Source organism: Chroicocephalus ridibundus, chromosome Z, assembly GCF_963924245.1.
Source record: "Chroicocephalus ridibundus chromosome Z, bChrRid1.1, whole genome shotgun sequence".
NCBI classification, from domain to species: domain Eukaryota; kingdom Metazoa; phylum Chordata; class Aves; order Charadriiformes; family Laridae; genus Chroicocephalus; species Chroicocephalus ridibundus.
Window position 1 is genome coordinate 80818825 of NC_086316.1, and position 24277 is coordinate 80843101.

The 24277-nt window shown below is 38.5% G+C and overlaps 1 protein-coding gene across 1 annotated transcript in view; it reads right to left on the reverse strand.

Moving 5' to 3' along the window:
- Positions 1-16010: 16010 nt before the first annotated feature.
- RIT2 (Ras like without CAAX 2) overlaps positions 16011-24277 on the reverse strand; it is a 197813-nt gene continuing 189546 nt past the window's right edge. The window contains exon 5 of the mRNA XM_063321072.1: positions 16011-17567. Coding sequence (XP_063177142.1) covers positions 17340-17567 — 228 coding nt within the window. The 3' untranslated portion in view covers positions 16011-17339. The remainder of the gene's footprint in view (positions 17568-24277) is intronic.

The window sequence follows — 24277 nt, forward strand, 5'->3', positions numbered from 1 at the left end:
AAGACTCTGAATAAACTAGATAATAAAAACAGTAAGAGAAGTGGTCACTGGATGGATTTCCTAAGAAAAACAAGGCTTGTGGAGTACAGCTCTACATGAGTGCACACGTGTTTACGTGTTTATTGGTTTACCTGCTACTCTAATAATTTATAAATCAATTTGGAAAATTTTAACCATATTTGACAAAAGAATGGGCACCTTAGACACATGAACTTTTAAAAAGATTTATCTGAGTAGGTGGGCAGGGAGAAGAGAAAATCTGTGAGAATTCCATCTGAGGTTCAGGCCTACACTGTGAGCTTTGTTTTTCATTGACACCAGAAGCTGCACACAAGGAACAATGCTGAAAAATTATCCGTATGTGACAAAATTTTTAATTCATACATTAATTTTTTGAATGGAATAAATTAAGAAATTAATTACCGACGCCAAATAATGCCGGAAAGTAAGTTAGTTCTGACCTTTCCTCATAGACAGTTGTTTTGTTTTGCTTTTTAAATTCACGTGGCTTTGTTTCCTTAGAAGATCAAGGCATTATTTGTCCATGAGATAAAATTTAGATACTTGCAGAAAAAGAATTGAAGTCCAGAAGGATCTAGAATAAAGAAATTAGAGGTGAATTCAGTACCAATAAATTGAATGTCCATGGGAATGTTCTAGGACATGGAACCAACAGGAACCAAATACCCCATGTCCATGTCAGGAAATGGATCAGACTTTAAAAAGAGGGAGGCTGTGCGTTAATTTTTCACAGGGAAAAATCCTTCAACTATTCTAATCACCAGATGAAAATGATGCCCAAGAATTTTTTAGGGAAAGTGCTTCTTGGAACAAGCTGGTAGATGTTCTGTCAGATTAACAGCATAAAATATCATATTCCAGTGTTTATGAAGATTTCCTAGCTCATCTCAGTTTCTGCTACAGACGAAGACACAACGTATTAAAATATTTTAAAATTAATCTAACATTTATTTATCTTGATGGCAATTTGGTTGCTTTTGGCATTTTTTGTTAGCTTTAATGAAAAAGAGCAAAATAGGAGGATGGAACCCCCCCCCAGGTGTTAGAAAATCAAGAAAGATTTTGACATTCCTGCCACCACCATGACAATCCTTCATGGAAAGTGTGATTGCATTTCCTTCCCCTCCTTTGAAGATTATGTTTGCTGATGGGAAAAAAATAACTATCATGGATTATGAACAGACACACTCAGAATATAAACTCAGTGAGAATGCAGCTGGAACGCCCTCCCAAAAATAAAATGTAAATCAGGAAATTTGCACATTCTCCACAATCCTAGGAATCCAGTGTTGGGGATATGCGAGCAGAGTGGTTTTAGCAATGCTGTTGAAATCACTGTGTAGTAATAGTTCAAAGAATTCCCAAAGGTGGTGTAAAGTGAGCCGGGATTGCGCAGAACTAATATTTGACTCAGCTTTATTATGTGATGTCTCAGACTCAGATCCCTTGCTGGCATTTAATCAAGGTTATTGAACATTTTGGACCCAACAAAATGAAGCTGAAATTTGGAAGTCCTAAGATATCTGATTCCATATAATTATTTGTATCAGCATTGAGGAGAATAAAATATGTATTAGGTTGTTTTTGGTTTATAACCTCATAGACTGCTTGGATAAGGTGATGAGAAAGCTGAATTTTCTCTGCATTTTTTCGATTTATTGTTAATTACTATGATGTTTTGCTCTAATAAATCGTATTCACACTCAGAATTTTCAAATGGATGCCAATTTTCTACAATAATTTATCAGAAAATGTGCAGAACTGCTGCATGGAGCAAAATGATAAAACTATTTAGAAAAGATTTATTGCACTGCTTGTAGTGTAGCATCTATGACTTAAGATCATTAGTATTTAGCCTTCCTGCTCCTAGATCTGACAATACATGAGGGCAGATTTAGCAGTGGATATTTAACTACTAAGGACTATAAAACACATAGACAATTTGTGAAAGGCTGTTTTCCATGAAAAAAAAAAAAATAAAATACTGAAACCCAGTTCTTTTCCTCCCAAAACTCTTGCATATTCTTGCATTTAACTGCTTGCCATAAAAGAAGTGTGACAGACAGAAAGACACATATGGGTGCACAACTGAACTCCATCATGCAAAAAACCCATGGTGAAAGAAACTGTTCCTTAATCATCTGATGGGGCTGGAGACAAGATGTGTAAATAATATTTTATTAACTCCACCTACCACCCACCACCCAAAAAAAGACAGATGAAGAAATAATTACAACCACCCAAAGAAGTTAAGGAAGTAATGACAATAATGTCATTGATAAAGGTGAGGTCCTGATGCTCTTGCTTAGGATTCACTGAATGTTTTAGGTGAAAGTGGAAAAATAACAAGAAAAACTTGAGACTAGAACTGGTGAATTTAGAAAGAAAGGGCAAACTTGCAATAAGGATTTTAGTCTGAAATAGAGAAGAATCTCATGAATTTGCTGTGCAGGAGACTTTGCACAGCTTTCTGACCTTTACAGGCACGAAGCTCAGATGAGACACACCCAGATGGTGCTGCCCCACGTTGCAGCTGGACCTGAAAACGTGCCAAGTTCCCAGTGAATATTCCTCACTTATATATTTCCTGTGCTTATTTTCCTTAATATATTCTCTGTTTCTGTGCTCTCAGACACGAAATCTGTGACACACATAATCAATTTTTTTACCCCTTTAAAGCTGTGTCACCCCTGTCCAGTGTCCACTTGTGGCCAATCTCTGCCACTTCAAAGACAGATGAATAAATAGACAACAACCTCAAAATACACCCAGTCAAAGGAGAGATTTATAGAGTGCAGTCACTTAAAGTCATGATTCCTTTCACACTGATGTCAAGAGCAAATCACCTATTTTCTTTAGTGAAAATGGAGTTAAACCACTTATCAAACACTTAGTATAAAAGCACAAAATATTTAGCCAACATCATCTACTACCAAGCGTTTGGTTTAGCAAGTTGGCTGAGCCGCAGGAAGTATACTAATGAAATTATTGTCATTTGGGAAACGGCCCACTCTCTGGAATCTTGCCTGGATGATTTGGTCTGAATCCAACAGAACTTGGAAATTTTCAATTCTTTTTTTTTTTAAGAAACTGAAACATACAGTAATGCAAATTTCTTAACTAACACTATCTTCATAAAAACCTGCTGCTGTGGTAAGATATTCCAGGCTGTGCAAGAATTTTCATTTTAAAATCTGTAGAAAAGGAACTGTTTTTGGCCCTTTTACCTGAAATTATCATAGTAATGAAAGTCCCTGTTTCTCAGTGTAGAGTTGAAGTGTAGCTTTTGTGCCCAGCAAGATTTAAGCCTTTGTATTAGAGTGGTTTTGTCTCACCATATGTTTAGAATATCACAGAAAACAGAATCACCTTGGCAACATTATTTCTACTGCTCCAGTGAGATAATGGCTTTATGTAACTGTTAGTACTGGTCAGTCCCTTAATTGCAGAAGAGAACCGATAAAAATGAAGCACGTTTTTGTAGCAAGCAGCAGCATCCTTACAGAGAACTCCTAATCTTCATCTGCAGATCTGATTTTTTACGGTGTTCTCTTTAGGAGGATGCTCATCCAGATAATGCATTTTGAAACTTTGACAGAAAGCATGCAATGGAAGTAAAAATGCTCCAAATCAAGACCTGTGAAAAGGAGGGTAACAATATTCCTCTTCTAACATGAAATTTAGAAATCTAAATTCATGCACAAAAATCCCTGCCTGAGTCCTTTGTCATGTGCTACACTTTAATAACTTTCATAGTTGTCTTAATGCAGTGAATGCCCAAACATCTAAGACAACAAACCTCTGGAGCCATCTCGGATGCATACATTTGGTCCTGTGGATGGATGGATGAACTCTCTGCCTCTCAGCCCCTGAGTCCTGATTTCAGAGTGATCTTCCCTTGCTAGTCTGCTTTCCTCAGTACATTTCAAGAAAGAATAAACATTTTTAGGTACTTAGATACAGAAGAAGACAGCAGCTTAAGACAGGTGTTTAACTCAGAATATTAAGCAGGCCACTAATCACGAAATATGCAGGATCTCATACACTACCCCTGAACACTGCTTTCTGATGAATAGCTCAATTATTTACCAGTGCTGGCTTTTAAATCCCATTGTTCATCTGCCAGCAGTGCTTACACTTTGATTAAAGAACTTAGAAACCCACTTCGAGCACCTGATTTAGCAGACTGGAAGTAAAACCTTCCCACTTTGAGGTCTGGTTTGTTCTTAAGCCTTCGGTTATACATGCTGAGGACAGATCTGATGTGAAGTTTTCATGCATGTGGGTGTGCATATGTGCTTTTTCCTAAGTTATTCACTTCCATGACCTGGCAGAACTTGTAGAAATCGTGTGCCCACACATGCATAGCTTTGTTTCTTTTTCTTTTGTTTCTCTTTTTACTCTTTTTAACTAGGATGTATGAGACATTGTGGAAAATAAGCAGAAAAAAAAAAAAACCAAACAAAACAAAATAGGAATTGAAGGAGATTTTTCTGTAGCATTTTTTTCTGTGATAAAAATATTTCATAAAATCATATCAAATTTTGTTTTAAAATTTAAATCCTAATCTCATGTTGTAATTTAGGTTGCCATATTCCTTAACAATACTACAGATGCCATCAAGTAATGCAGAAATGTCATTTTGAAAAAAATCCCACAAAGTTGTTATCTGGTATGAGTAGGAGTTTCCTACAGACATTTCAAGCAGGAGCAAAGAGTTTCTATAGATATCCTCTTTCTCTTAGTGCTTAAATACCTTAAGCTGTTATCTGGTATGAGAAGGCACTATGAGTGTTGCTGGAAATGGTACGAGTTCCCATGAATTTTATGTTATCTTTCTCATTGTAGTTGACTCTACCCATCCTGTTGATGGTTTCTCTAAATATCTAAGAGAAAGATTTAATTCTACCTTGAGCCATTTGAATGCCCCCATACGTGTTTTGAACAAAAGCTATGTAAAGATAAATGCATTTTGGACAACTTCAGCTTTATAATTTCTTTTTGCCTTCAGTGTGTGAAGCTGAAAATGTCACTGGAAGGTTCATTAAAAACTCAATGATAGTTCAGATTCAATAGTTGAAAGGTGTTGTGTAACAATAGTGATGGCATGTAACAAAACTGATGCTGTTGTCCTGGACAATGGCATACAAATCTAAGATATATAACATCAATGAAAGAAAAAGAGTTTCATAGTAAGCTTCCACCATTTGCTTGTATTTAAAATTGTAATTTTACCATATTTTAAGCCAAATTTCTAACAAGTTTAATTAGAAGAAACAATTAATTATTTGTAAGAAAACTTTTATAATTTCTTCATTATCTTTAATGTTTAAAGACATTTGCCAGGTACAGAATTACTTAGGGCCCAAGGTTGCATTTCTAAGACTGTTGGAGGCAATCAAGTTAAAACTGCGCAGCCCTGTCCTCCTCCTTGTGCTTCCAGAGTGCTAAACTGGCATAAAATTTGTCATTTTGCTGCTCTTTTTTTGCTGAGTGACATTTCTGCTCCACAGTTTAGCTGATGCGGACCGATTCACAAAGAGGGTCACTGAGTATTAGTTCTGCACAAAGCAAGAGGCAATACCATTGCTTTAATCTCTGCCTGGTCATGTAGGAACATGGGGAATGTCAATGCCGAAAAGAAAGACTGTCCGGAAAAAGCTCTAATAAATCTGAAGACAGATTCTGCTGATTCTCTGGTAACTATCAACAAGCTCAGAATTAAAAAAAAAAAAAAAAAAGAGAGGAAAAAAGAGAAAAAATAAAAAAAAAGGGACAAGATAAAAGAGAGAAAAAAAGAGGAAAGGAAAAAAAAAATTTTTTCAAAGCCCTTAAATTCTGGTGCGGTAGGAAGTTTTATAAAGTTTTCCATTGAAGCTTGCCTTCAAGGAAAACAGAAGCCAGTTCTTCAGTGTTCACTACATAAAACTTGAACTGGAAACAAATTAAAAAGGGCAAAGCATGTCTTTTAATAAGCAAAATTAATATTTACTGTTACAAATTTCTAGTTACTGTATTAATTTTATATATAAATAACCTGATGTATGTAATTTTTATATATGATCTGCAAAAAATCTTTATGTTCTTAAATTCATATATATCAGATAGCAGAAATTATGCACTCTAAGGCTATGTTTAAATAGAAGAAAACTTCACTAAACATTGTATAGCCAGGGGAAGACTTCAAGAAAACATTTTATTGTTCCTAAAAATAATTTTAAAATCCTCTCCTTCTCACAAAGGGTTTCCTAATTGAAATCTTTTTAAAGTTATCAAGAGGTGATTAAATGTAAATATTCCATCTTAATTCCTACTTTGTCAAATATTTCTAGGATAAAAAAGGCCCAACCATAAAATCTTGTTGCTGTATACAATACCGCTGGGCCTTTATGTTGTGTACATGTTTAAGGAATTTTATTGGGGGTGGGAGTGATGGGGTAATAGCATGAGTATCCTTATTAAAATGACTTGGGAGGTTCGACTATTGGCTTGATCTCTAAGGAGAGTGACTGGTTCAATAAATTCCCTGATAATTTTATAGTTTACTTTGAGAAAGCGCTGGCAAATATGGTTCAGCCAAGATTAGAGAAATATCCCTAAGGCTTACTTTACAAGACCCATACGGGTAATACTTAATTTTTAATTTCTATGATCAGATAAGGAAACTAAGACTAAGGTAAAACAAATGTACCTGGAGAAGAGCATATAGAGTTCCCCAGAACAGAACTATCGAACAGGACATCCTTCTTAAAAGTTCAAGATCCACTCAAGTAAATGAGTAACTGCTTTAAGCATTTTTCTCCATTGGAGATGCCTTTTTTTAAAAAAAAAAAATAAAAAAAAAAATTGATCTTACTCAATGCATTGCTTCTTCTAGATTCTGTAGCACTCATTTTCACTACAGAGTCAAAAGTTACTTGTATTTCTTCCTGATGGCCTGTAGAAGCTGAACTTCTGTCACATCTCAGAGCACCTGCCACAATTTTCTTGAACTTGTTTTTATATTTACAAAGCAACAAAACACACATAAACATCTCTGACATAGTCTAGTGACTTGAAAATACACCAGTAATTCTGTTGGGTGGACTGGTCCCATGTCACGCACTGCACTCAAAATTCATTCAAGAAGCTGCTGAGAGAAAAGTGGAATAGCGTTCTTCCCTTACAATGGGAAATCATATTTTCCTTTTCATTAGATACTATTTTAGAGACTAATCTTGTCATTTTGTGTTGTAGAAAAGCATGCGGCCCAGAATCACAAAGTGAGTTGGATATATATGGATCTACCTGTAAAATGTATGTATCTAACACATGTCAGAGAAATGAGGGTGTTACCTGGCTCCATATTCCGTCAGAGCAAACTCAGGTCCCCAGAGGCAATGCTCCGTCATCGTTTGGACATTGGCATGTCCAAACATCCCATGCAAGAAATGTGCTATGGTCCTTCTTATGGTGGGGTTGTGTTTGTCTCCTCTATTCTCATTAATAGCTACCTGCCCAAGGAGTCCTCATGCTGTTGGGATGTCTCATGGTGTCCTGCAGGGCTTCCAGATGCTTCTACAGAAGGGCTGGGGATAATATCCAGAGAAAGTCTGCGAACTTTTAAGACACTTGTAAAATAGCCTTTTTACCACTGGAGAAGGAAAGGAAGAGAATTCATTTTTCTCTAGGTTTCTCAGGAAGGTCTCGTGCAACTTAGCCTGGACTTTGTGGATGTAAACATTTACAGGCCCTAAAAAAATTTCTAGGACAAGGTCATGAAAGTGATTTGATTGAGGAGCACTGAATTCACAGAAATAATTCTGACTCAGGAAATTTATGATGAATGGTGTCTGAAAGAGCATACATAACATATCTTAATATGTTTTAATCCTCTTTGCTGGGATTCTCCTTTGGCCTCAGCAGGAAACAGGTATTTGGTTGGCTGCAGTATAAAATGTAAATTCTTCTGTATAGTGAATCTTTAATTAAGATAAAGCAATATAAAGTGTACCAAATCAAGAGTCTACTGAGGGTCTTTCCTCCTATAAGAAGAGGAAAACCCGTGATAGATGTTAGTCATGTTACTTGAGTCATTACAAGTGCTTAAACTCAGAAGCCTAACCAATAATATTCCACAAAAAATACTGTGAATCATTCAGAATTAAGTAGGTCCCTATACCTTTCAACTTATTATTTTCTAAAAATAAATGCATTTTATTTCTAGGTAAATAATACTCATACTTCTTTCAAAACTAGTCATTGTTTTGTAGTCAGCAGCACAGCAGCCCCCTTAGGAATACGAAAGCTGGAGAGGAATGATCTATTAAGCTGGGACTGTTCTCAGTAGGACAAGACATAGTGCTTTATCTTGTCTAAATATAGGTGACCTAAATGTAAAGGCCTTTACCAGTTCCCTTGGAAGCCCTGCCTACCATCAAACACGTCTCACCAGTTGGAATTTAGCCAGATATTGAAATTCCTTTTACTTCCTTCTATTACTACAGATTAATGTACATATACAAAGTCAGAGAGACTCCTCTGTCTCTCTGGTTCACTTTTATTACATAGATCAGATATCTCTAAGATAAGTCATATGCAAGTATTCCACCAAGTGCCAATAGCTTGCTCATTCTCAACATGAATCGTTACATGCCCAACTGTATCCACTTGCACACATTTAGTACTGCTTTTAGGTAAATATGTCCACGTAAAAGTTATACATTTAATTTAAGTTAATTTTCCTGGCTTTCTGTACTGTCACTGTAAGAGTATTATGGTTTGTAAGTTTAACAGTAATTGAAAGATACCAAAGAGGCGTATAGAAAATACGTGCTCTGGGTATTACTAGTAATACTATCAAGAGCATGGTCTCTCTTATTTTCTTCTGGTGACACAAAGGTGTGGAGAAAAAAAATACTTTTGTTCTTTTATTCAACCTAGCTCTACTTCAGATACAGGTTGCAAGACAAATGGGGACAGATGGAATTCTGGGGTCTAAGCACAGTGTGTTTGTATGATTATACAGGTGTGTCTCTGATATAATTTAGGATGTATAGAGTATATATTTTCCAGTGACAAGGGAGGCAGATAGTGTCTGCCCTGCTTTACAAGATGAAAAGAATACGTATAGCTTCAAAATGGTAAAAAGCATCTTATTTAACTCTACCATTTTGATTTTTTTTGCAGGAAAAAATATGTCAGTGAGAACTGTCATTCCTCTGCTGTTTCATCAGCACAGCTGAGGGATGGTTGGGGAAGTGCATCTGCCTTCAGGTGCCTTCCCAGCAGTGACGATGATCCTGCTCCCACTCATGGCTGCCCCAGGGGAAAGGATCAGATGCAGACACAGGGCTGTGATGGATGAGACAAGGGGAATTCCTCCTCCAGCCTCCAGCTGTGTTATCCTCTGCCCTCTAAGTGAGATCGCAGGTGACCATGGGCAACAGCTTTGTAAGGCAAAGCCTGAGATTTGGCACTAAACTTCAATGTAACTCTACTGGTGAGCATATGGCAATGAAAGATTATCGGAGACTGCAGTTTCTATATGGCATCTGGGAGATGTTGTCCGAAGAGGACAGTCCGCTTCAGTATCAGGTTGAAAATCATCTCAGATACTTGCGTATCTGAAATTATTGACAGTAATGTACTGCCATAGTATACTGAGGGAATTTAACAGTGGTCTTCAGACCTGTTCTTGATTTTCAAAATCTGACACAAGGTGGGCAGTCTGCAAACCAGTCAGACCTCCTTATCCATTAAAAGTGAAGGTCCTTTTGTGTCAGAGTATGTCTTTTCCTTTCCTGTCTATTTGAATCACTGTGATTCCCTATAAGGATTTTTATCACTCTGTGGCAAGTGGTTTGAAAAGTCTCTGTCAGGTGAAAGAACTGATATGGTACTGGCTGTTCTCAAATTTCTCGGCAGTCCCTGGAGGTCTGTCCTGGCTCAGAAGTTTTATCGCAGCAATATTTTACAGCTTCTATAACTTAAGTCTTTCTGAAGTTTATTGTTGGCAGGTATAGCATATTCTCCTAGGCTTTGTGGTTTCATCTATTTTTCTTCTCATCTTTCATCCACATCATGGTAATCAACTCCACACAGGTCGAAGAACTCTTCAAAGTACTCCTTTGAACATCTGCCTCCTTAAAGACATCCCTGCTGTATTCTCTGATAACTTGGATCTCATCCAGTTTTACTTGATAAAGACTTAGGAGTATTTGGTGAACACCTTATTAACTAAACAGGAGAGCAGAAACAGGTTCCTACATTTTTCATTAACATCTGGTCTGAGAACAGTGGGAGGGAAAAAGCCAGCAGCGAATGATCTGCATGCACTGGTTGTAAACTGGTAGCTGCTTTCCCAGATGAAACCACATATTTGAAGTACCTTTTAAAATCTTCAGCAGGGAGCTATCATACCATCTTTTATGTTAGGTATGAGGCATATAAATGAGGATTTTGCTACTATCCTTCCAAAACACAGGGCTGAGCATCCTACTTTTCCCCCAACTGTTCAGTTTAAACCAGCTGCTTTCAGTTTCTGAAGCATACACAGTACAGGGAGCCAGCAGACACCACAGAGAGATTTGTTCTCATAAGTATCCAAAGAAGCTTCAGTGAAGGGGCAACTTATTCCGTAGTCATGCATAGTCAGATTCTCATTAGAATCCTGAAGCATACTGCAGGGAAGGAAATCCAAACTTCCCATGGACTTCACTGAGTTTTGGTATTGTTTCTTCCTGTTTAATTTTCCATTCTGTGCTGTGTTCTTTATATATTTTTTCATTAAAATGTGTTCCTAAACGGTCTCGCATACTCACAGGAGTAGTAATTTCTCTGACCCCTTCCCTTCATTTTCTATGCCAAGCAAATTGTGTCATCCACAAGATGAAGTAAGTAATCCTCAATTTCTATTGCTCTTACTGTCATCCATCTCGTCTTAATGTCCTACATCAAACACTTACGTTGTGTGTACTTGGATGAAATGTCTGGAGCTTGTCTTGTATCTTTTTGAGATTATATCTACTCTTATTCCCTTTCTAGAAAGGCATTAAAACACATCCAGAATGGAGAATGGTGTAAGGCATTCCAAGTTCACTTGATTTTCATGCAGGTACTCATACTATATTCTCCTCTACCACTTCTGCCTATCCTTACCATTACTAAGAGTCTGTTTATTCTGTCTTCCTTATGTTGCCTTTTGCTTTGTGTTACAGCTTTTGTTAAATTTTCAGGGGCAGAAACCTCATCTTCCCCTGTGTGACTGAAGTATATTCATCATCATGTGATAACACGTAATTCTTTCCTAGAGACAGATGTGAACAACTGTAAGGTTTTCCATTGCCTTCAGAAGAGCTGCCCACTTACACTCATTGAAAACCCTAAGTGTTCAAGCTTATTCATTCAATGTCCTAGATAAAGACGCATCTGTGATTAGTCATCAGTGTCTAGCAGTGTCAGTTTGCAAAGTCAGTTTGCAGGAACCATCAACTTCTTATTCAGAAAGCTGAGTGACTTTGCAAAACTTTGTCATTAAAAATATTACTCATTCTGCTCAATACGAACATTAAATTAATGGGAAATTTATGAAGAAGGCAGAAGATGTCTTTAGTTTGTTAAAAGTATCCTAGACCGTCTTTTATATTGCTGAGAGTAATGCAATAGAACAAGTGTAATAAAAATGAAAAAGAGTGAGTTTACCTGGGTGGAGTTTAAGATGGAGAGATTAGCCTTGAAGTTTTGTGGTTACAAAGAAACTAATGGAAGAAGCTGCTTAGGAATCTTCTTCAGGCTACAATGTTGGAAGGGACTGAATGAAGTCACAACCATCATTTGTGAAACAGAAGATCTTGAATCTATTAGCTCTATCCTGATTTGTTCTTTCCAGGACCAGGAATTCCGAACTATCTTGTTTGCAGAATGCAGCAAGGGCAGACAAATAGAAAACTTTTGTTCACTGGATTTCATAGATGTGAAGTAGACTGCCTTCCTCTTCTATTAATTATACTTAAACTGTAAGGGTAAAATGATATTGTTTTCTTTTATACAAATAAAGGGAAATCTTAAAAACCTTGTTTTACTTTACCCTCCTAACATCGTTCTTTAACTGGAATTCTGTTCCAACTGCAACCATGAAAAATAATGGCTTTTGAGTTTGGTCATGTAGCTGTTGAAACAGTTTTAAGTCTAAAAGGATTGTAAAAAAAAAAAGATGCATGACAAAGTGGAAGAATGGGAAAATCTCATTGTCACATTGACAGAAGATATACAGTAGGTGATGCAATGGCTTTGGATGTTCTTGTCTTTATTACCTCTTGGGGGAAAAGTTCAGATCATGAAATGAATTTGGTGCTCTTGAGTAGACATTTGTCCTCATCACAAAATAACCTCATAATTCAGTGCGATGTAACAAAATTGGAGAGCTCAAATTGAGGATGCTTAGAACCAGGAGCATCGGTGAGTGATAAATCAGGCTGGAGGTACAGGGCAATGCCACTTGGGGTGACTTTCACAGCATCTGTGAGGCAATGCCATCTCCATTACAAATCATTCTGTCAGACAGACATCCCAAGGAACTCCACATACTTGAGGGAACACATCAAGCTAGAAACTGTGCTGAAAAGGAGGGTGATCAGAATCGGTCTAAGACAGTACTCTGTTCAACTGCCATTCAATTTTGTGAGAACACAGATTTTAATACTGTACTGAAGTCATATTCTGTAATTTTTCCTTTCCTCTGCTATTTGTTTCATAGTCATAAACAATGAGCAGTGTGCATGATGCACACTTGTATAAATAATAGTCCCTTAGGGGGAAGTCTGAATATGGCTAAGTACTGTAAGTATACTTAATTGAATTATATTAGCATAATTGTCTGTGCCAGACATCCATCTTTCAATTGCCAGTACAAATTCAGGCAAACACTGGTGCATTCCTATAGCTAACTGTAAACTTTGTGTGATCTATATTAAATTAATTGAGAGTCTTGTGTTTAATTTCTAACAGTTGACGTCATCATCTCAGTATCACCTTCTGAGGTGGCTGCAGCAGGTGCCTTTGTTTACTGTCTCTAAAAGAAGGCCCGCTGGCAGCTATTTTGTTTATCATGAATATCACAATCTGGCCCACAGAGACAGTAACATTCAGTCTGGGAGAAGACATTGACACAGTTCTAGAGTGTAAATCATCACTAAGACACACTAAACTCTGCTGAAGCCCATCTTTTGCTCGTTGCATATATTTTTCTGTCTGTCAAGTTACAGGGAGGGATCAAATGTCTAAGAAAGTCTAAGAATAAGAAACAGAAACTATATATATTATTGTTTATATATACTGTTTATATATACTGTTTACATATATATATTGTGTATATATATGTAGTGGACAAAATGAGGAGAATTCCTTCTTTTCATTCCAGCTATGCATTCTTACAACTCAGTCTCAAAATACAATATTTTACATGTGTAAAGAGATGATTTTCAATCATTTGTAAAGACATCAGACTATTAATGTAGTTCATGAACTGACTGTCTGATGGAAAACAGAAGGTTTCTGTGCTTAAGTCCTAAGACCTGTGTGCAAAGCCCATGAAAAAAGAAAAGTTAAGTCTTGCAATATTCCACCTTGACTTACAGCCTTCCCCAGATTACTTCTCAACTAGATACAACATGTGACATGCCATAACTGGGAAGAAAGGTAATTAACTGCCATATATTATGTATTTGCCAGTGACACTTTGGATACATTTGCAAAGTGTTATTATTTTTATTTTATTTATTAGCTGGCTTTAATTATAGTCCTGGAGGAAGCTGAATTATGGTCCAGCTGTAACACAGACCGACAGTGAAGTAAGTTATATCTGCCACCTTCATGGGACTGTAGACAACACAGCAAAATAAAGTGATCAGTTTCCTTCTTCAGATTTTCTGGACATGATGAGATGAGACACGAGTCAGAGACGGAAAAGTCTTGAGACACAGAGCTGCTGTTTTTTTTAATTCTGTCAGCTAGCTTTGACAACAAAATACAATCTACTGTGATGGAATCATAGTGATTAATTAGGTAAAGCATCTGCACCCAGCCTCTTGTGCAGTTATGACTTATGTTATCCTCACTGACTATAACTTCTATCAGCTCTGCTCAATTAACTGAGGTTAAGCATTATAGATTATTGAGGAAATGGGTGACGGTAAATCAGAAAGACTTTCCCAATTTAAAAAATAAAGGATGGCCAGGTGTTTCAGAGACAGGATTCAATGCCAAGGATTTACAACACTGTTCTCTGCTGTAAATATTGGGTGGACAAATCATACCTGAATTTAGCCATCAAAAAGTTAGGCTTGGAGACCAAACTGCTCTTTATGGAGTGACATATGGTCACCAGAAAGAGGCAGCCATTTCAGGGGGTGAGTCATCCTCTACCCTCTGGTAGATGGGGCAAATCACCAGCCAGATGATCCTCTCTCGCCTCATTAACCAAAGAGGGACTCTTAAAAACTAGACGTCATGCTCAAGTTTTACATGATGAAACTGGAGTGAGATAAATACTGACTTTTCTACCCAACGCATATTCAGATGCCTGAAATTGCTCATGGAAGACATAGCAGAAGATCCTCAGAGGATATGATTCCTCATTCTTCTTGAAGAGATTAATCTAGTACCAAATATATTTCAAAATGTGTCATGTAAGGGCTGATTGTGGAGACAACCTGATGGCTTGGTACATTTGAAAATATGGCTATGTAAGCTCTGTCTGTACTAGTAAATTGAACATAATCAGGGAGGCACCCGAGCTCATCTATACTGTTAAATTGTGAAAATGATCCCTCACTTGGGACCATGACAGGCTAGCACTTTTGTAAGCAGTTGCTGAGCATGGTACAGAACGTAGCATAGTCCAGGAATCGCTTCCAACTGCAGTTTGTGTGTGGTAGCCCTGCTGTGAAGGCTAAAAGAGTTTAATAGCATGGAAAGATGTTGCTCCATGCCAGATGACCTGAGTGTCAGAGAATGGGCATGTTTAATTTATGAATCCATTTAAGGCTTAATCTTAGACTGTATCTATGCCCTCTCCTGCAACCTTTTCTATATCGCAAACTGACCCGAAGCAAGGTAACCCTAAAACTACAGAGCCAAGCCAGTGTTGATATATGTCCCTCAGCCGGGTGGGTGAAATGACATAACAACCAATGCTAAATGGTTTTCAACTAACTCAAAGCTTAGGCATCTGCCTGAAAAAGACCGATAAACATCCTTCAAGGTTTCTCAGGATACTAATTTCTATGGTCTTTTACACATGGAACAACGGCTTCATCCCCCTCTATGTAATGTGCAGCATTGGTAAAGTCACAGATGTTTCCCCTTGTTATTTATTGTCTCATAGCTGCCATCTGTTCAGTGCAGGCTCCTGTTGTCTCTCCACCAATACTTAGCTCATAAACTCTTTGGACAAACACATCTCTTTGTCTCCAGGATGCTTGACCTAAAATCTCTATGGCAATACAGGTAAAATAATAATAATAGTAATTACAGTAGTATAATTGCAGACTTCACCTGTTGGAGGGAGGAAACAGAATATTAGTCTTAAATGTATGTGTTTGTAATATTCCTCTGAAACAGTCTTTCCAAAATAGAAATATAGCCACATATTACCTAACTATATACAGTAAAGTAGTACTTTTGACAGGATTTTTGACAAGTAAAAAAATATCACTGGATTTCTTTGAAAGGAAGGGAAAGTGGAAAACAAACCACCAAATTTTAATGAACTGAAATTCTTCATGAAGCCGTAACCTTTTCAAATTTAACAGAGCAAAACAAATCAACTGCCCCCAGATCATCCAAAATATAATTGTTTAAACCCTGAAAAATCATCAAAGAAGAAAAATGAATAAATGAAATTTTAGTAATGAACATACATATTTTTCTAATGATATCAATTATCATTCCAGGACAAACACAAATGACACTGACTACTGGTGTGGTTTCATGGAAATCACAATCTTTATTTTTTGACAAAATGTATGTATGTTTTAACTGTAAAATTTATAAATAAAGTCAATAATGAAAGAAGTCTGGGGAAAAAAAAAAAAAAAGAAAAAAAGTCGATTAAACTGTAATCTACTTCATGCCAGCTTTAAAAAGGAGTATTTAAAAAACCTGTCCAACCGATCAATCAAATGATTCACTTGGATGGTCAAGGACTGTGAAAGCTGGTGACAGACCTGATGCAATTCTTTAGTAGGTCAAGGGCTGAATGTTACATCACAGATGTTATCACACACTGGGACAGAGCTGCACAGCTCTAGGGAGGACTCTGGGAATTATCAGAGAGACAGTGCCTTTGTGCGCTCCTTGGTGGGACACAGGAGTGTGGACAATGGTGAAACTCTGGCCCAGGTTGCCCAGAGAGGTGGGAGATGCCCCATCCCTGGAAACATTCCAGGTCAAGTTGGACAGGGCTCTGAGTGACCTGACCTAGTTGAAGATGTCCCTGCTCATTGTAGAGGGGGAGGAACAAACGACCTTTAAAGGTCTTTTTCAACCCAAACTATTCTGTGACTCTAATGCACTGCATGTCTGTAGGACACTGCACCTCTGCTACCCAGTCCTGGTGAGTAACAGCGGAGGAGACAGAGCAGTAGCCCTGCAGCCTCCAGGCAGGTGATGTGCGTGACTTGTGCTATGTGTGCCAACCCTTCCTGCTATAAATGGAAAGGACACTACGAGGCCAAGGCTCTACAGGGTCAAAATTGGGAGCCCCCAGCATTCCCTTTGGGCCTGGTTCACACACACACACACACACACACACACATATTCACATACAGACACACATGTGCAGGCTGAACACAGTCTAACCCTAAACCTAGATGCGAATGCAAAGCTGAAGGTCAAATCCTAAAGTCCGTAACAGTCAAAATGTCCATTGAAATCAATGTTATTCATTCCTAGGATGGTGAAATGACCCATGCATGTAGAGAGGAGGCAATAAGTGCGTCCCTTGTCCTAGAGCTGGTGGAAGCTGGTTCTGCCTTGGATGCTGGCTTAATTCCTAGTGTTTGAAGACCAGCCAGGGGCCACAGGTGAAAAACCACAGTATTTTCTCCACTCAGATTTGCAGAGAAGGGATGGGAGAGTATGCTAAGTGACTTTACCTATAATACAGAGGAGCCACAGGGCAACCATGAATTGGGCCTTCAAGGAGCTACTTCTGCATGAGGGCTGAAGGGAAGGAACTCCAGGATCTGGTCTGGAAGATGTTGTATCAATGCTGCCTTTTTGAACTGTTACATGTTACTGTGGTCAGCTCCTGATGGGTGGCTCATGGGGAATTGCCATCAGGTTGTACTTTCCTTTTTTTTTTTCAGGGATCCTTTCAGTTTCCGCCACAGACTATCCTTCCTCTTCATCTTCTTCTCTACCATGGGCAGCAAGGATTCTTTTCTTCGGATTTCCCTAACTAGTCCATGAAAGACATCATCAATGTAGAAGCGGAGGGCAGCAGAAGTCTCAAAAAAGGAGCAGGAGTATTCCCTGGCTAGGCTCATTCCTTCTTCAGTTGAGACCTACAAGGAAAAGAAAATTCCACAAATATCACCTAATGCACGGAACATGAATCAACATGAGAACACTACAGTACATGTAATCTGACTTTTTGGATACAAGCAAATTACTTTTACAGGAAAATATTCTAACAGTACTGGACAGAGAAGAATCAAGAGTGAAAGGATCAGATTGAATCCAGGAGATGTTTAAACAGAGCATACTGACAATATTCGTGTGCTCAGGTATATTATTTCCCTGACTCTAATGCATCAATTTTTCCATGCATTTCCTCTCTTTAGTGCAGTAATCCTGTACAGTTTCATAATGTTGGTACCTTTATTCCACAGACTGGAATGGATGGCCGAAAAGACTTCCATAGAATCAAGGTCCTAGAAAATCTCTGTTCAGCATTAATCTAATCCTGAAGGCAACTTGACTCTTTAAGCATACCAGCTTTCATACCTTAAGATTTTTCAGTCACATTAATTTCTGAGCATGCCTTTAAGTGTTTTGGTCTTGGCAGGCCTGTAATTCTATCACTTAGCTCACACCTGAGCTGTACAAAGGTTCCAAATCTATTTGTCTTTCAGCTCATATTTCCTAAGTGGCCTTGTCTATTACTGTTCTCAGAAAATGTGGAGGAAATGCGTATTTGTATTTTCAGGAACTACAAGGGGAGGAATCACCATGAATCCAGAGGGATCCAAGGCAGCTCTTTTTTTAATTTGCTTGAATTTTGAAAAACAGGCATCTTATTCCTAGAATTTCCGTATTGGCTGCCTCTTGGAGTTTGACCTGCCAGCCTGCTAAATGGAAGGGTGCTCAGCATGCTGAATGATGTATGGTTTAAACAGAGTTTAAATGCTTATCATAAGGAGTACCACTGCCTAACACTTGCGGGACTTTTTGCACTTTGGGAGCTCATCCAGTAACTTGTAGCAGGTCTGCAGCAAAACAAGGTGCAAACCCTACGAGGTTCTAAATGTTAAGCTAGCTTTCCAGCCAGTAGGCTGTTCTTTCTTTTCAGTATTTGAACATAAAGCTGAATGAAGGAACTGTACAAATTAAATATACAGTGTATATTCAAATTCTAGGTCAGAAATTCCAGACTTTGTTTTTATTTGTATTTGGATATCATGATTTATTCAAGTGAGTTACCGACCCTCTGGATAAAAAGACAAAAAAAGTACTTTCAGATAGCCTTGTGAAAGGCTGCATAATAGGCTATGAAATGTCTGAATTGCTGCTGTCTACCACAAGATGAATCTTGTTTGTTTTTTTTTTTTTCTTATTTGTATCTTCATGCCCCCAAAAGTGCCATTTATATTTATTAGGGAAAAAAAACCTGGTGTTTCACGATACAAACAAACTCTCTCATACCTACCATGAGGAAAATGCCCCTTATGATAAAGTTATGACATTACCATGCGTTTTTTGTACCTATCCACAAAGATGGACAGAGTATGAAACAGGATTTTGGATAAAACAGAAAATTAGTTCATTCCAGCCTAGAGGTAAATCTGCACTGACCACGTACCTGCATAACACAGACCACAGAATTCCTCCCCGTCACCTTTGCATTGAGTCACGAACTTTTTAACATTAGTAGGATCATTCCTTTAAGCTACAGGTATAACCTTAATTTAATTAAGAAAACCGTAAGGATAAGCAGGGGTGTTGCATGCCAACCTGAATAATACTCACTGACACAATGAAAGATTTTTACCGCTTTCCAACTGTTATAATTTCCAACCTTTAGCAAAAGGAGATGGGTAGCAATATGGTCCTTGTTTTTCTCTGGGCAGCTGTGTAAGCAAAAATGTGTGGTTCAATATGTCTATTGGGCACCATTGTGAAATTGATTGTCTGGATAGAAGACTATTTTGTTCTTTTTTGGATTTTATAATCATTTTTTTTCTTGCTATGCCTTTTTGAGCCGCAGAGGATTTTTTATTTTATTTTGTTAAAAACACTGCAGTTCTGAGCAAATGATTGCACAGAGCTGCAGTTTCAGTGAAGATTTTGTGCATTCATTACCTAAAAGGAAAAAAAGAAAGCACATAAATTGAAACATCCTTATGTTAAAGAATGGTAAGGTCGTAAATATAATTAGGGCGCAAGCACAGCAATACTCAAATATAAAAAATTACCCTTCCCTTTGCTCCATGATTTTCTAGTCTTTGTGCATCTAATTCCTCCTTTGTTCAGCTCTTTTTTTTTTTTTTTCTTTTTTTCCCCTGCCTTTTCTAGGATCAAACTATGTTTTCTTCCACCTGCAAGGAAGAACAACTGCAGGGAAGACATGCTATGCTCTGTAATGAAACAGAACTGCTAAGAGCTGTGGGAACTGGAGAATACTCAGGAGAAATAAATTTTACAGAAAAACATCCTTCTAGTATCTGTGTGGCTGGAGGCTTGTAACTTGGCCAAATTTGTCTAGATTTCTATAAAAAGCAGCAAAAGTTTTGTTTTGGACTCCGTTTCCTGCCAGATTAAAGAGACAACATTGAAGTTACTAATGGCAATTGTTCATTTCAAAGCATGGTATTTTTCTTATATCTTGCCCTCAGGAACTGATTAACTGCTTTGGTGAAATTTTATGGAATAATTCAGCATGAGGAGGACACCTGGCACAAACAATTTCAGGACATTTAGTTGAAGTTTTTCAGCTTCAAGGCTGAAATCTCTGCTTCAAGGCATCTCTGAAATCTAATGCTGTCATAATTACCACCGCTGCTTCCAGCACCAATGAAAATATAGCTATAGTAGTTTAACTAATCTGATTGCTGAAGAAATTGTAAATATAGAGAGATGTCTAGAGGAAAAATAGACATTTTTCTTTCGGTTCATCATTTGGTCAAGAGGCTAGACACCTAAGGAATGAGAAACAAGGGATAAAGCCCTTGATGAGGTCACTGACGCCCACATAATTCCAGGGATTTACCTTGTTCCCATCTTATCACCAGAAGAGAAACTATATCATAAAAATCCATCCCAGATCTGCACAGCTCAGGGACTTGTTGACAAATTGCAGCTTCTGTGGGTCTGTGCCAGAAGAAGATATGATCTGTCAGCATGACACGAACAGACAGGTCAGGGAGCGAGGTCATTCTATTGAACATATATCTGGGAAGCAGGGCTTTATACCTCATCTTTAGAGTAACCCTCTGTGATTGAAACTGGCATTGTTTCCCAGAGTATAATTCTGGTTATATTGATTCCAATTTAGCTCGTTCCTTTGCTGGTAAACTTTAAGAAGTGAATGAAGGTGGAAGACTGAAGGTGCAGCGAAGATAATGAAAAAATGAAAATTTAAGAGCTGGCAGAAGGTTCCTGAATCTGATCCAAACTTTAAAAACTGTGATTGTCTTGGTGAGGGGGAATGTGTGGGGGGGTGGATCAGGACTTACAGAAACAGGGCACTGAAGTTTTCAGCGTAACCAAAGAGCAAGATCCTTCAGAAGGACAAGCCCTTAAAATGGGCATGAACTTGGTGCGTGAGCCACAGAAAAACAGTCTCCTCACGTCTTCCTTGCAGAGTGCATGGTTCTGAGTGTCCATTGGGGCACATGAGAGTTGAGAGGGAAGATGTGACTGTTACAACTGCATGAGGACTGTGGATAGTACATGGGACTGTAGGCTGAATTTGGGAGTTTCTCATCTCTGGAGAGTTCAGGGCAGCTGGAACACAGCGCAGCTTCATACAAACAGGAAGTATTCACTGGCTACAGACCGCATTTTATAGCATTAAGATTCTGTTTGTGGCTTTTGCAAACCTCCCTTGGAAAATTACAAGTGAAATTAAATGCAACGCTGACAGCCTGTGAAAACTGTGATGGATGAGCTGCCATCTTTAAGACAGCCAGTTCCCCACTAAGGTCAGCTCCTGCACAACCAAACCGAGAGCACAAAGCCACCCGGGCTGAACGGTGGGTGGGGAGGCACTGGCAATCATTGGCCTCCATAGGCAGAACATAAAAATATCTGGATCCAAGAAGGACAGCACAAAGAAACTAAATAGATCAATAATCTACCTCTGCCCTTGGACTGTCATTGTTAACTGTTGTTATTTGTTCACACAGTATTTGTCGTGGAACATATTTTTTAAAAAAAGAAGAAAAAAAAATGTTCCCAGTCCTTTCACCCTTCTTTTCTTTCTTCAGATATTTACCCTACGAGGTAACTTTTTACCGATATTTACCATACAAGAAAGCTGATGAGGGAATTTTTAGGATGTTGGGTAATGGTAGGACTAGAGGGAATGGATTAAAACTAGAGATGGGATGATTCAGACTGGGCGTTAGGAAGAAGTTCTTCACCATGAGGGTGGTGAGACACTGGAACAGGTTACCCAGAGAGGTGGTGGAAGCCCCATCCCTGGAAGTGTTCAAGGCCAGGCTGGACGGGGCTCTGAGCAGCCTGATCTAGTGGGAGATGTCACTGCCCATGGCAGCGAGGTTGGAACTGGATGATCTTTAAGGTCCCTTCTGACCCTGACGGTTCTACGATTCAATGATTTATAAACTGTCTATCATATTCTTGCCACGGAGCAATGACATCCCTGAAAGGAGGGGAAAAAACAAGATCAAGTGGAAATCAATTCATGCTGAAAGAAATGTTGAATACTAGGCTTTGTGGGTAACCAGTGTTTACTCTTTGAGGCCAGAAATTCAATATGACTATGTTTCAGGTCTAAACAAATGCACAATAAATGAAAAAGTGAAACAAAAATCTTGGTGTTAGAATCTCCAGTTTCTATCTTCCTCAACATAAATATTCTGCTTTGTTTCAGAATTTTAAATTAATTTTAAAATAAGTTATTGCTTAAAGTTAGAATTTTTGAAACTTTTCCTTCTGCAAACATTAACATTTTGACCTTTATGTATGATCCCATTCACAACTGTATACATTACAGCTACAAATTTGATTTGGCCACAAAATTCACATCTAGTTTCTGCTGACACAAACCAGCACTTTTAATTCTACCAAACATGTGCACCTTATTTTTCAACTCAGTCCCCAGGGAAGCAGATACCTCATTTCAGAAGCCTGAGCAGTAAATCAGTAACATGCTGCAGAAACATGAGAGGTACCTCAAGAAGAGTGTGGCCAGCAGGTCGAGGGAGGTCATCCTCCCCCTCTACTCTGCCTTGGTGAGGCCGCACCTGGAGTACTGTGTCCAGTTCTGGGCTCCCCGGTTCAAGAGGGACAGGGAACTGCTGGAGAGGGAACAGCAAAGGGCTACCAAGATGATTAGGGGACTGGAACACCTCTCTTATGAAGAAAGGCTGAGGGATTTGTGTCTCTTCAGTCTGGAAAAAAGACAGCTGAGGTGGGACCTTATCAACACTTATAAATACTTCAAGGGTGGGTGTCAGGAGGAGGGGGCCAGGCTCTTTTCAGTGGTGCCCGGGGACAGGACAAGAGGTATTGGGCACAAATTTGAGCATAGGAAGTTCCACCTAAACATGAGGAGGAAATTCTTTACCCTGAGGGTGGCAGAGCCCTGGCACAGGCTGCCCAGAGAGGTGGTGGAGTCTCCATCTCTGGAGACATTCAAAACCCACCTGGAGGCATTCCTGTGCAATCTGCTCTAAGGTGACCCTGCTCTGGCAGGGGGTTGGACTAGATGACCTCCAGAGGTCCCTTCCAACCCTGTAGTTCTATGAGTCTATGAGGCACCTACAGCTTCGCTGGGCAACCTGGGCCAGGGGCTCACCACGCTCAGAGTAAAGAATTTCTTCCTAATATCTAATCTAAATCTACCCTCTTTCAGTTTAAAACCATTACCCCTTGTCCTATCACTACACTCCCTAGTAAACAGTTCCTCCCCATCTTTCCTGTAGGCCCCCTTTAGGTACTGGAAGGCTGCTAAATGTGGTCTTGTTGTGTGAACTTATGCCTTGACAGACTAGATGGTATGGCAATAGCATGTGGCACAGTGCTACACATCTCACACCATCAGCTGTTCCAACCTGTGAAGGCATTTGCATTACTGAGGCTTAGATATTGTTTCCCCTCCACTCATACCTGGCCCTTTGCATTTGGACAGGAAGGAAAATGCAGCTTTGGCAATGCAGAAAATAATAGAACTGTCTTGGGCTTCTGTGATGAGCTTTGTGGCATATCTTTAAGGGATGGAGTATGGACAGTGTGGTATTGTAAAACTAATTTGCTCCTTTTTTAAAGGAAAATTGTATAATATTCTTGCAAAAAATCAAATTTCTAGACAAAACTGGTGAGATTCATCAGTCCCAAATTATGCCCTTCTTACCTGGTTAGCCCCTAAAGTGGGACATGAAACACACTTAAACTCCCTGTTTTGAGCCAGGAAAAATCATTCGATCCAAGGGAACTGAAAATTGTTGAGGGCTGAGAAAGTAACGTGATGAAGCATCACTGAACACTTGTTCTTATGCTCTTCACTATTCACCACTACTAGATTAGCCTGATATTTTCTCTGAACTGCTACGGTCATGGTTACGTTATTATATGAAAACTCTAAGCTATGGCTAGCTATTTCATTAAATGTAACTGTCTCACCCTTTTTCATAGGAAAAAAAAATAAATTTAAGATCCAATGCTAATTCACACTTAAATAATTTCTGGAGATTTTTAGCATCTTTTGTGATGGAGATTATTGCCCAGCACTGATTTCTGTCTAGTATTTCTCTCCCTTTTTGGATTTTTTGTTTTCCACAACTTGGATACACAATATTCTTATAATAGA